The 13,890-nt window shown below is 44.5% G+C and overlaps 1 protein-coding gene across 1 annotated transcript in view; it reads right to left on the bottom strand.

The window, feature by feature from the left end:
• The window catches only part of PCNT (pericentrin), a gene marked incomplete at its 5' end in the record, with an annotated part of 103,236 nt that overhangs the window by 42,139 nt on the left and 47,207 nt on the right, over positions 1–13,890 (bottom strand). Inside the window, 8 exons of the mRNA XM_084264961.1 lie at positions 678–698; positions 1,175–1,294; positions 1,742–1,971; positions 8,663–8,806; positions 10,323–10,485; positions 11,065–11,291; positions 12,438–12,652; positions 13,067–13,218. Coding sequence (XP_084121087.1) covers positions 678–698; positions 1,175–1,294; positions 1,742–1,971; positions 8,663–8,806; positions 10,323–10,485; positions 11,065–11,291; positions 12,438–12,652; positions 13,067–13,218 — 1,272 coding nt within the window. The remainder of the gene's footprint in view (positions 1–677; positions 699–1,174; positions 1,295–1,741; positions 1,972–8,662; positions 8,807–10,322; positions 10,486–11,064; positions 11,292–12,437; positions 12,653–13,066; positions 13,219–13,890) is intronic.

Raw genomic sequence — 13,890 nt, 5'->3', positions numbered from 1 at the left:
CAGGTAGGCTACGTGTGCTACCTGGGAAACCTTAGTGCCAGATAATGGCATGCATACACAGGGGAAGCCAAGACTGACACAGAATGACGTGTGCTCACTTGGCCTCTCAAGAAGCCCAAAGAAGTCCTGTCAGAGATTACAGGAGGCAAGTGACAATCAGGTGCCCTCCAGCGTGGAAGATTCCCTCTGTCAATGATTCAGTTGTTCCTACAGGATTTGTGCTTAACACCAAGGTACACAGCTTTATAAACCACGATGAATAGATGGAAATGAGACTGAGTGCATCTACTGAGGGTTTGTAAAAAGCAGGGCCACACACAGGACCTGAAGGCAAAGGCACAGCGTATCATTGTCATTCCATGATCTCTGTTTCATACTCCAAACCTCAACCTCTCCTTTCATTCATGCCAAAAAGCTCTTTTACCATCAGTCAGTCCTGTAACGCATCTGAGCAACATGCCAGGACAAAGAAGCACAGGAAATTAAACTGAAAGTGGTTCCCCACTCCCTGCAGAGCTTCTGCCACCCTAATACACATACCCTAATCTCCAGGTCAAGCTGAAGCAGCCTCACATGTCAAGAACAGGGAAAGAAAGGCAAAACAGATCTAATTAATAGAAGGGATTGAAAGGAGAAGGAGAGGAAAGTTAGAGAGATGCTCATGCTGTTTTCCATACCTGTAGAATCAATTCATAGTTCTGTACAATGTTCATTTATGTAAAAAAAACACAAACAAAAAAAGGTAAAAGTTAATCTTGGAAACCAAGCATCAAACAAATGAACATGTGAACTAAAGGACTGATTTAGAAACTTAAAACAGACAAGGCATGCAGACAAAGAACACCTCTCATTACAACCCAGAGAGCTGGAAAACTGAACACGTGTAGAACCCCAAAGTCACCCCTCTGTTGAGCAGGGTGTGGGTATTGTCATCTCCTCAGTTAATTTACACCAGGCTCACGGGCTGTGAAACTTTACTGTGATGCACCTACAACATTTCCTTCCACCTCCACAAGCAGTACCATCAGCAGCTCTCACAGCCTCAATGTAGTACAGTCAGCTCTCTGGGTGACATCAGAGGAGAGCAGAAAGTCTCCCAAGAGCCAGTCCCCTGAGACAATACAGGTTTGAACTGTAATAAACACCTCTGGTCACCAAGTGTGACTTCACTCACCCTGTGCTCTCTGTGCTCTCCAGAAGGTTGCAGTTTTCCTGAAAGTTTTAACTGTGCTTCCAGCTTCTGAATTTCCTGCTGAAAATCATCGCGTTCATGTTCCCTTTCTATAGCTTGTTCCTGCAAACCCAGCAAGAGATAATGAAAACCTTGTAGAAGAAACCCCTCATTTAATCCAAATATTGAGTAAAAGAAGAAACTGAGGTTTGATTTTGTGGTAAAGAAACTAGGCTCCCTTAAAAATAATTAGTAACTTTTAGCAGTCTTAAAAGCAAGGCTAAAATTACAGGGAAAGACAAAAAAATGCTTTTTGACTCCAATGTACATGTAAACAACAATTAGCAATTGGTAAAAAGAAAAAGAGTTATCCTGTAAAGCTACAGAAAGGGAATTAAAGAGGAAAAAAAAAAACACAACAAAGCAAGCTGCTTTTTTACAAGACCAAGTTCTTAATTTCAACCAAACCAGAATGTATCCCATTTCAGGAACCATTTCCCAAGTCCCCACCACAAAGAGGAGTATTTATCACCTCCAAGCCCACAGAAACATGGTACCAAGCCTGCTTACATCCATGAACTGCCGCTGGTTTTTAAGCTGTTTTTCAAGAACTTGAATTTGCTGTTTCAATTCTGCAACTTCCAGTAGCTGTGTGGCCAGGTCTTGGTTGCTATGCAGCTGCTCTTCCAGTTCCACCTCCAAAACCTTCATTTGAGAGCGTAAGTTGGAATGGTCCTTTTCCGCCTGACACTGAAGCTCTAATTTCTCCTTTGCTAAAAACTCTACTTCCTTGAGTAGACCTGAATAAGAACACAACAATAACAAAGTGTTCAGCACAGGGTATGTTATATCAAATTAGGCTTAAATATGAGACTGAATTCAGGTACTTCTGACAGCATCAAAACCAAATAAAAGTCTCCTGAGATGGTCTGTAAGAGACAAAAGGAAGTGTGATGCTTGACTGCCCACTGTGTTGCTGAAAGCCATCTCTTGGCACTACTGTACAATGTAGGAAAGGAAGACACAGGAATCAGTTCTCAATCCCAAAGTAATTTCTGGCTGGAGATACTCTGGGCACATAAAGCTTTCACTTTCATCATAGGAGACCTCACAATTCCAGAGAGCCCCATCTCAACTGACCAGGAGTCCTTCAAATTCCCTCCCTAGGTCCTTGCCTGGTCAACCCCAGTTTCACACTCCTCTTTCCCCAGCAGCTCTTTCCAAACCATCCCAGCAGTTTGGATCCTCAGATCCTCAATTCTCCAAATTCATTCCACTCCAGACATGCTCCATCCCTAAATTTAAGCCCACCCCCCAATTTCACCCACCCAGTCTCTTGCACCCATCCTTCCACCTGTCCCCTCCCTCATCACTCCCATCCTGACTTCCCACCCTACTTCAAACTTCTTCCCAACCCAACCATACAATATCAAATTCTCAATTCCTCCAACCTGCCACACCAAGACCTCCAACACCCAGCCTGAGGTCAGCCTCTCCATTACAACTCTGTATCCATGCTGGATACTGCTGCTGACATCTATCCTGTTGAGTTAACATCCAGTCCACCTCCTCAGTGGGCGCTGGTGTCCAGCCATACCCTGAAGCTAGCTGTTATGAGAAAGCAAAGTTAATCTTTCTCTCTCTGAGCCTGAGTGGGGACTAAAACCCAGAGGGAAAAAAAAAAAAAAAAAGAAAATCACATTTATGGAAAAATCACTCCAGTTCTGGGGCTACAAAAGGAAGAGACACCCGGGGTGGTGGGGGGAGGAAGATGGCATGTATTTGCCCTACACAGGGTGCAAAGGAAATACCATAACTATGAAAACACACATTATTCATGATTATTTAAGTTATCAAGTGCCAATTTATACCTCTGGACTGCATATTCCATCAGTTGGTTGCACTGAATACACTGTCTAGGAGCCCCAAACTAAGACTCTACTGCAAATGCCCTTGGAGTAAAGCTATTTTAATGTGACTGCAGCTAAGTCACCTAAACAGAAACACCGAAGTCCAGATGTTTATTATTTGAAGCAACATCCTGCAAGGGCTCATTATTTACTCTTAAGTATTCCATTATTCATCTTACAAGTTTTCAGTCACAGGAAAAAAAGGTAAATTCATGATTCCAACAAGGACCTTAACTGGTCATCCAGTCCAGTTTCCAGCATGACACAATTCTCTTTTCCAGTATCATCAACTCAATCCACATGACTTCTGACCTAACAGCTGTTTCAGTTCTTCAAAACCAGATGCAATACCACAGCCTCCTTACAACGCCTTTTCTAACTCTTTACTATCCACAGGTATTTATTTAAACATCTAGACACTCTCAGATAAGCCAAGAAACACAAAAGTTTCTATTTTCATGCTCATGAGCAAAAGTATCACAAGCTTAGAATGATGATGCTGGGAAGACTGTCACCTCAGCACGGATAAGAAAGCATTGGAACAGACCGTGATGTCTCTGTCACTGGAAATCAGAGAGGCTGGACAGAGAGAAACAAGTAAATTCTGTTTTGGGACAACAAACAGAGGCTAAATGAGCTCTCAAGGTCAACAGCAACCCTGTGACATCATGATTTAGTCACGCTGGTCTTCTGCAGCAGCTCTAGTTTCTCTGTGTTTAAGATGGTATTAAAACACACAAGATACAACTAGGAGGTTAACTTCACAGACACAGAATGGTGACGGATTCTTTAACCCTTCATCAGATCTGCTCAGTACCCACAGCAGCTTTTGCAGCCAACTGGAATGGACACAAAGTCACCCCATAGCCACTCCTCTGAGATGTGCAGCATCTGTGTACGTGGGTGATGGGAGAGCAGGACACATGCCTGCTGAAGGACAAGACCCGGTTTGCTCTGAGGGCACTCCAGGTAACGTGCTAAGAGCTGGCTCTCCCCTCACACAGGTACAACGACACCGGGGTTCTCCTGCCATCCTGAATCTGCTCTTGGCTGATAAACACAAACCACAGGGTTAATGAAGGACTTTGAGGGACCACTGGAATCAATCCTACCATCCCTGTGACATACTCCCTACTTTTCCTAGCACAGCACTAAATACCACCATCAGTTCAGCTCCGGGTTTCCTCATCAAATGCTCACTCTGTTGCAGGTGTCACTCAGGCTCCAGCAGAACACACACAGGTAGGTGAGAGACTCTGCCAAAGGATTGCTCTCATCCTGCTTGGAGCTGCAGCAGCCTCCTGCCATCATGAGATGCAGCACGGTGAGTTATCCAGGGCTGACACACGCAGCCCAGAGAAGAGCCGATGACAGTCCAAACAGCATCAGGAGACCCAACCCCAGCCACAGCTGCATAATCAAGAGCATCTTCCACCAAGCCCTGTGCTTTGCCAGGAGGCAGGTGGGACCAAAACACTCCATCATATTTGTTTCTCCACAGTGCAGGAGGCGGCTGTAAGGTGCACATGCGCCCACATGTAGATGGAAAAAGGACCGACGCCTTTGTGAACACAGGCAGAGGATTTTTTTCCTCCTGTACCCTGAGAAACACAGTCATTCATGAGTTGATGGCTCTTTTCAGATTCAAGAGGCACACTGTCACTTTGAGGAACACAATCCTGGTAAGATAATACCAAAATAAACAGTCCAAGTCAGCTCCTCAGGCAGAAATGCAAGGAAATGGGAAACAGTAATAAATTAGGCTAATGGCCTTTCCCTGGAATTGAAAAGCCATCAAAACCAGGTACCAGATCTCAGCCATCTCTTGATGTGCAATCTCTTCCAGTGGTTTCTCAGGCTCTTTCTTTCAAACACACATTCCCCAAGCATATCAATATCATCCCAAGTCACACAAAAAGAGATCCTCACATCACAGACCCGCCTCTCCACAGGGACAAACCTGCTGGTTTACCAGTGTCAATTCAAATCATGCAAACCCCTTCTGGTAAGGTCCTGGCACACTCCTCCCCACCCCTAAGATCATCATTAGCAATGCCAAGCGCCATTCTAAGTGCATTTCATTAGCAAGGCCACTCCGCTCACATTAGTACTCCACATCAGCTATTCAAGGAGTAAGTCATGTCAATCAACTTCAAACAAAAGGGTTTTTATTAATCCTGTTCACCACATACTACTAATGATTCCAAACCAGAGGAAGAGTACTACCAGCTGGAGTAAGGGAAAGGGGAGGAAATTTAGGGCTCAGCCCCTGCAACTGCTGGGAGTTGGAATGAGCTGCTGGCAGGAGCAGGGCTGCAGCTCCCAGGAGAATGTCTGTCCCAAATATGCCCTAACCAGCCAGGCTGGATGCTCCCTCCCATTGAATGGGATTCAGAAAATTTCATGAGAGTGAGGTGGCTAAAAAATTGTATTAAAAGTATAAAATAACACTTGAGGAATGGACAGAGGCAATGAAGACACAAAATAATGTGCAAGACAGCACAGTGCAGCTTTAACTCACTGGGATTGACCTAGTCAATTAATTGTTATCTACTGGAGGGACTGGCTTTACCCAGCTCCCAGCATTGGGGAGAGGAAGAAGTCCAGCAACAGGAGGGAGCTGATACGCAAAAGGACATGAGTATGTGTGTATGAATAAGAGTCATCTAAAAACATGGAAAGGATCATGTTTTGAGTCAGTCACGAAACCCAATCGTGGCAGCTATGAATTGATGAGATTAAGTGGTTGCTGCTCAGGAGTTAAGTATGCACACTACAGTTTAGGAGGAAGGAAAAATAATATAACTAAAAAACCTCTTTCAACTTGGCACCTACAAATTTCACTTCAGCATTAGACTTCCAAAGTCAGGGTAAAAATTTACAGACCCCTCCTGTTCATTTTTGATTTCATTGTCCCTCCCATAACCATTCCTCACTGCTCCCCTCTCCTTTTCTGATCCACCTAAGCATTCAACTGCAATTCTCTCCTCTCCCTTAGACTTCCTTCAGTTCTTGATGTATTTTTGCTCTCCATTTTACATCACTTGCAAATATTTTTCTCCCCTCCTCCCCCATTTAAATTAATTTAAACATTTTAACAGCCCACTGTGTATCATTAGAAGCACACAGCAAGCTAACAACCCACTCCATCCCCTCAAGAGAAAAATGAAGCTGGCAAACACGAAGATAATGGCATAATGGCTTTTAAGCCTAACAGCAGCAAACTCTTTTTTCCCCTTTAACTACTGATCAGTGAATTGAATATTCCTCACTTTAGTGGTTTTCTGATGCATTGCAGAAGTCATAAGTTTTTGGGGTGGTGTATTTTTGCCAAGATCTTCATAATCCCAGCAATTTCTTGGGCCTATTTATGAAGTACTATTCCTCTTTGTTAAAATAAAAGCCAAAACACCAATTCAGCCACTCAGTGTTACAGCCACACCAATCAGAACCCCCCCTCACTCATCATTACATACCCATACCTTTGTTTTGTGCTACAGCAGCAGTAGGTCTCCCTAGAAATCAAAACACAGATCTGTACAAGACGAGGACATGGTGATCCACTCCATCCTTTTAATTACTAAATATCCATATTCAATACCCAGAGTGTCCCCCTTTTATCTGGCAAACACACACCTGGTCATTATTGTGACAAAGCTTCTGAGGACACATGTTGATTCGTGTCTGTCAACTGGACTAGAGCTACTACAGAACTGGTTTTGCAGTCTAACTAGGAAGGTTTGTTGCAACACTGGTGACTGGTCACACATCTTCTAAGACCACCAATCTCTTTCTGCAATTTTCTCTAGACTGAGATGGAATAATTAATGCCTCAAACCCCCTTTTCGTGCCTGCCAGGGGACCTCAAGCAGGACTCTGTCCAGCAGGACTCAGCAGCACAGACTTACAGACACATAATCTGTGACACAGATGTGCTTAATCTCATGGACTTACTTTGCATTCCCTATGTGACACACAGGAAGCATTTCATTACCAAGGGTGGTCAAACACTGGAACAGGCTTCCTGGAGAGGTGGGCGATGCCCAGAGCCTGGCGGTGTTTACAAGGTGTTTGGACAATGCCCTTCTCAACAGGCTTTCACTTGGTCAGCCCTGGTGAGGCAGTTGGACTAGATGGTCGCTGCAGGTCCTTTCCCACTGAAATATTCTAGCCTACTCTAGCTCATTGCAGGAGGGTTGGACTAGATGACCTGTACTGACCTTCTGCAAGCAGACTATTTGGTGAGACCTCACCTGGCATACTTTGTCCAGCTTTGGAGCCCTCAATACAAGGAGGACTTGGACCTGTCAAAGCACATCCAAGGAGGCCACAAAAACGATCCAAGGGCTGAAGCTCCACTCCTATAAGGACAGGCTGAGAGAGTTGGGCTTCTTCAGCCTGGAGAAGAGAAGGTTGTGGGGGGACCTTATAGCCCCTTCCAGTCCCTGAAAGGTACCTGTAAGAAAGCTGGGGAAGAACTGCTCCTAAGGGCATAGAGTAACAGGACAAGGGGTGATGGTTTAAACTAGAGCAGGGCATGTTTAGCTGAGACCTTAGCAAGAAGTTCTTACCTCTCAGGGTGGTGAGACACTGGCACAGGTTGCCCAGAAAGGTAGGGGAGGCCCCATCCCTGAAAATATTCACGATCAGGCTTGCTGGGGCTCTGAGCAACCTGATCTAGTGAAGACATCCCTGCTCACTGCAGGGGAATGGGACTAGATGACTTCTAAAGTTCCCTCCCAACCTTACACATTCTATGACTCTAAAGGTTCCTTCCAACCCAACTCATCCCATGTACAACATGAATATTTTCATCGCACTGTATTTGGAAGGTCAAGAGCAGTGCCAAAAGGAAGAACACAGAAGGATGGTGGCCACCAACAGCAGTCAAGATATCAAGAGCCAGAACAGAGGCAGAGCATCAAGGTGAAGAGAAGAAGAGACAGTAAGGTGGGGGAGAGGCAAGAGGCATAGAGGAGCTGCAGAGGAATAATACAGTAGGGCTGAAAGACAGGCAGTATTCTGCAACAGAAGCTCCTGAGAAGCAGACAGGTAACAGCAATATACAGACTGTGTCCAGCCAAACATCATGTGTGTGTGTTTGGACAGGACAGGATGGGAAGTGTGGGAAAGCTTATGTATGGAACAAAGCACACATCACCAGGAGTTTTCCATGGTTCAAATAACCATCCAACAGGGGTTTATTTCTCCCATCATTATTAAGTTCTGTCCTCAGTCCTGAAAGCACTCAAAAGCCTTGAAGCTCCAACTCTGACTCCAGCACTTCAGTTACTGGCTAGGTGCTAATCACCTGTTGCAACCTCCTACCCGTAGTCAATACATGCCTCTCCTTTCTGACACCTTCTGTCCATAACCAAGTGTGACTACAGCAGTACTCCATTAGTACCATTCCCCCCTTAGCAAAGGCCCAGCTGTGTTCTCTGCCACTTTAACAGGAAGACCCTGCTAACGTCTGTACCAGGCTTCACTGCTCATTTGGTTATCAAACCAAAGACTGACATGTTACATGAACACCTCACAATGTGCCCTTTCCACTCATGGTGCCATACTCACTCCTCACCAAGAATTGCTTGCTCCTGGGTTAGCTCCTGGAAGCGTTCCCGCATGTTCTCCAGCTCCACAACAAGGCGACGCTCAGATTCCTCTTTCAGATTCAAGGCCTCTTCCAATGCAGCTTTTTCTGCAACGTAGCCTTCAATAATGCCTAAAATCCCAAGTCAGAAGGCAAACAAAGCCAGAGACAAACTCATCTATTGGAAAAAAGCAGCTTGAAACCATGAGTCAAAAATTTTATGCAAACAATGGAAAGTGACACAGAAAGGAAGAAGTAGAAGATGAGTTATATCTACACTCTAGCTAGGCTTCTTGAAGTATCTCAAGGAACAAAATGTACCAGCTGATGTATTCAAACAGATTTTATGAGGCTGCTGTGTGACAAAATGTCTCCAAACAAGTGGAATGTATAAGGGGATGCTTAAGCCTCGATGTGCCAGGATCACCTCAACACAGGACAGCCTGACATATCCTCTGCTGGGTACTGAGGTTCAAAGAAACAGAATCTACAGGAAGTAAGATCAAATGGTAGAGTTAGAGCCCAAGAGACCCAGGAATGATTCCAGAAAGGGAGGAAACAGGTTTTGGAAAGATCAAATATGCTTAAAGGAGCATGACTGAAGAGAAATGGAAAGCAGATGCCATGATCAGGGAGGGAAGCTCAGGCTGAAGGACATGAAACGCTCAAGATTCTCCTACATAAAGGCAAAGACCTCAAGTTGTAACCTTCAGAAGGAGGAATCAGACTGATGATATTATCTGTCACGGCATTGAGACTTACATTGTGTGCTGGGCTGGGCTCCCCGAGTCAAGAAGGACAGAGAACTACTGGAGTGGGGACAAAAAGGGCTATGAAGGCAATGAGGGGACTAGAACATCTCTTAAGAGAGGCTAAGGGACTTACTTCGCAGCCTGGAGAAGATGGATGGGGGATCTCATCAATATTGATAAATCCTTGAGGGGTGGGCTCAGGAGGATGGGTCAGTGTGTTCAGTGGTGCCCAGAGACAGGACAAGAGGTGATGGGCACTAACTGGACTATAGGAAGTTCCACCAAACCCTGAGGAGATACTTCTTTGCTGGGAGGGTGGCAGCGCCCTGGGCCAGGCTGCCCAGAGAGGTTGGGGAGGCTCCATCTTTGAGGACATTCAAACCCCATGACCCTGGGCACTGTCCTGTCTAGCCTGCTTGACAGGACCCTGTTCTGGGGGGGAAGGGTAGGACTGGAGGATCTCCAGAGGTCCCTGCTAATCCTGATCAGTCTGTGATATCAACAGCCTCAGCCTTTTATCTCACATTATAAAATCTCTCTGGTTGACACTGCACCATTCCAAGGTCTGATTTACACTGGCAGTGTATCTTCTGGCCAATACTCCAGGCTCCCATGTTTAGACACGCAGGAACAGAACACAGATTGAAATCTTGTGGTATTTTTCACATGCAACCAATGCTGGGAGGATTTAAAAGCACTATTGCAGGTGGCCCAGGGAAATGCCATCCTGATGAAGGGAGTGGAGCAGGAGATTTACAAGAGAAGGCCCAAGCTTCGAGTACCTCAGTAATCTGAAGGGCAGAGAACAGACGATACAAAGCATATCACAGATATCTGGAGGAATGAGGTAGGAGGGAAGGCACTGAAATCTCTTCCTCTTGGTTCCACTGTCTTACCCTCTGCTTTATGGAGCTCCAGTGCCAGCTGGTTCTTGGCCTCACTCTCCTCGCTGAGGCACTCCATCAGCTCCTGGTGCTGACTCACCACCTGGGCCGTTTCCCGGTTCCGGCGGCTGAATTCTTCTTCAAACTGGGCATGGTTTTCATGCATTTTTTCCAGCTACAAGTACAGAGTTTTCCCTAGCATCAGATCTTGGATGGACATGCAACATAACAGTATCACAGACATTTAAAGAAAAACACTCTTAATTTTTTAGACCCATTATGCATTGAAGTCCCAGTTTTGAAGGTTCATTTTAGTGTCAGGCTGACTTTGCCCAAACCCCTGTAACCTCTGGTGACTCCCTGTACCCACATACCTGTATATTCACCACAAATCTTTCTTTGGTACACGAGTTTCTTTACTGAGGATAAAAAGATGCACCTCCCTGTTGGCTACAGTGCTCAACCCTGACATTTTCTAAGACACTTGAAATTCAAAGCATCCTCACACTTCAATTCAAGAGACTCAGGTACGACTAAGACAGCAAAGTAAGTACATCACCAGTTTTCCAAGGTACAGCACCAGCTCTTAGACTACATGCATGTGCCTCCCATCACTGATAATTTGTCATGTATGCAGACAGAAATCTGTTTCTTTTTAGTAGCCATCCCTACACGGTGCTAAATACACAAACCTTAAAACAGACTTCACCTTTTCAGTATAATCACCCATCTCTACAGACACCTCAAGTTTTACCTGTTGAGTTGATTCTGTAACCAGCTCCAGAAGTCTCTCTACTGCAGTGCGCAAGCGACAGCCAATTTTCAGGATCATTTCTTCATTTTCACATGCCAGTTCTGGCTTTGTAAAAACACTTTCACATAAGTATTGGCTCAGCTCCGAGCCCTCATCTGTCACTGGAGATAGCTGGTTGTGTTCTGCAAGGGTTTCATCAAGCAGCTCTTCTAATGAAATCAAAGAAGATATTTAAAAACATGGATAAATGACATGAACTGGCTGCTCAAATAACCACTGAGATCAGACAGTGACCTTGCTTGGTCCTGGAGATGTATGAGTTTTCACCTTGTAGTACACATCAATAACTCATTGTCGGCAAATCAAGAGGGTCTTTCACAATGCTTGGGAATATTGTGCATCAGGGCCTGAAACTCCACATTCACCAGGCTGGGCTTTCCAACCCTACAATCCATTCAGCTTTTTCTAACAACATTTTTACTTGAACTATGAAGAGTATTAAACAAAATCATAGAATGGTCTGGGTTGGAAGGGACCCTAAGGATCACAGAGCTCCAACCCCCTGCCACAGGCAGGGCCACCAACCTCCACGCCTGGAGCTACACAAGGTTGCCCAGGGCCCCATCCAACCTGGCCTGGAACACCTCCAGGAATGGGACATCCACTCCCTCTCTGGGCAGCCTGTTCCAGCCCCTCACCACTCTCTGGAAAAAGCTTCCCTGTAATATCCAATTTAAACCTTCCCTCCCTCAGCTCTAGTCCATTCCCCCTTGTCCTGCCAGTCTCTGCCCTTTCACAAGCTGATTCCCTCCTGTTCCTCTGCTCCCTTCAGGGACTGGAAGGCTGCAATGAAGTCCCCCTGCAGCCTTCTCATCTCCAGGTTGAAGAAGCCCAGCTCCCTCAGCCTCTCTTCGTAGGGGAGGTGCTCCAGCCCTCTGATCATCTCTGTGGCTTCTGTGACCCCTCTCCAACAGTTCTACATCTTCCTGGTACTGGGGCCCCAGATCAGGACACAGTACTCCAGCTGGGGCCTCCCGAGGGCAGAGCAGAGAGGGACAATTCCCTCCCTGTCCCTGCTGCCATCCTTTTTCTGATGGAGCCCAGGATACCATTGGCCTTCAGAGCTGCAAGAGCACATGGATGGTTCATGGGAAGTTTCTCATCCACCATGAGAAAAAAAGAACACTTTCATTTTAATACTCTTCATAGAGTAGAGATAGACACCATCTGAAGCGTGGAGGACCTTTAAAAGATACACAGGATGTAGCCCAACACAAGCTTTCCCCTTTGTGAACCTCACCTGTATAAAAGGAAGCAAAAAGATGTTTTCAGGAAGGTGAACTGACTTCACGCAGTTGTGGATTTGTACTCACCTTTTTCTAGATGATACTTTTCTTTGGCTTTGAAATACTGTGTGTATCCTATTTCTTCCAGAATACTGTGACTTTCTCTAGAATTTCCAGAGGCCAGAGTGTCATCAAGGCAAAGACCGACCTTGCTACAGATAAGATCCTCGATAGCTATCGTGGCCTTCACCAACTCCATAAGCAATTTCAAAACATGCTGGTAAGATTCATGCAGGTTTTTCCTAAAACAAAAGTGTATAAAACACTTCAAAAATGTCCCTGCACTGTCAAGGAGAGCACATCTACTACTATAGTATTTGTGACATCAAAATAACTTGGGGTGTTCTGGCAGACTAGACAACAGAAATTAGACGGATCAAACTGTTTTAGTATTAAGACACACACCAAGCCAGTTTCTTAAAGGTGAGAGAGAGAACTCTTATAGAAGCTTATTCATCATGACAAAAAAAAAGTAAAAAGCCCCCTTGGGTTGGTAATAAAACAAAAGCAAACACAAAACCTCCTTGCAAATCAAAGCCAACATATCATCCTATGCTGTTGATCTGAGATTTTGGCCTACTTATTGGTTTATGAGAAGTTAGAAAAACAAACAAGAAATGAAGCACCAAACATGACACAGCCTAATATGTACAAACCGTTCATCCTTGGACTGCTGGATATCAGATCTCAACATGGCAACCAAATTCCCTCCTTCCTGGTTTTCTCGGTCCCGCCGTTGAAGGAGCGTCTCCAGTTCAGAGTTGGTCTCCTCTATTTCATGGTTTAAAGACTCCACTTTCTTTTCCAGCTGAGGAAGATACAGTAGCAACGCAACTGTTGGTAATTTTGCCTAAACTATGAACTTCACCCAATGACTGGACCCTTCATCTCTTTGGATACATGCACACAAATCAAGGTCCCTGCATAAATTTCGACACTGTAGCACACAAACCTGATCACAACCTGTGCCAGCCAGCTTTCTCCTGTGCCCTCTCTTCTCATACTTATATGTTCAGGTTACTCCTCCATCCCATATATTACGTATATATAAAAATATACGTATTTTTAATATATATAAATTGAAAGTATATATAATTTTATATCTAGTTTTATAACATAATATATAATACATTACGCATATAATTATATAATATATACAATTATATAATAGCCATATATACATAGAATATTATTTTAATATATAAATATACACATCTCTATATATGAAGACATATAAAAAAATGAACAAGGTATATACCCACCCTAACCCCTGTTTTTTGCTGCCAAATCACTCCTATTTTGTCTCAAAAGTAACCCAACATATTAGTCAAAATATCTGTTTTGATGATATTGCAAAGCAAGAAAAGCATTCTACTCCCCTGGCAACTTTCTCATCCCATCTCAAATTTTGCATGAAGAGCGAGAAAAAAAAGGGAATATATTTCTTCCAGCAGAGAAAACTCCTAGTGTTACCTCCAGT

The sequence above is a fragment of the Gallinula chloropus genome (genome assembly GCF_964237585.1).
Source record: "Gallinula chloropus genome assembly, chromosome: 5".
Classification (NCBI taxonomy): Eukaryota; Metazoa; Chordata; class Aves; order Gruiformes; family Rallidae; genus Gallinula; species Gallinula chloropus.
Note: the sequence above shows the minus strand (reverse complement) of the source record. Positions and strands in the feature narration are given on the sequence as shown.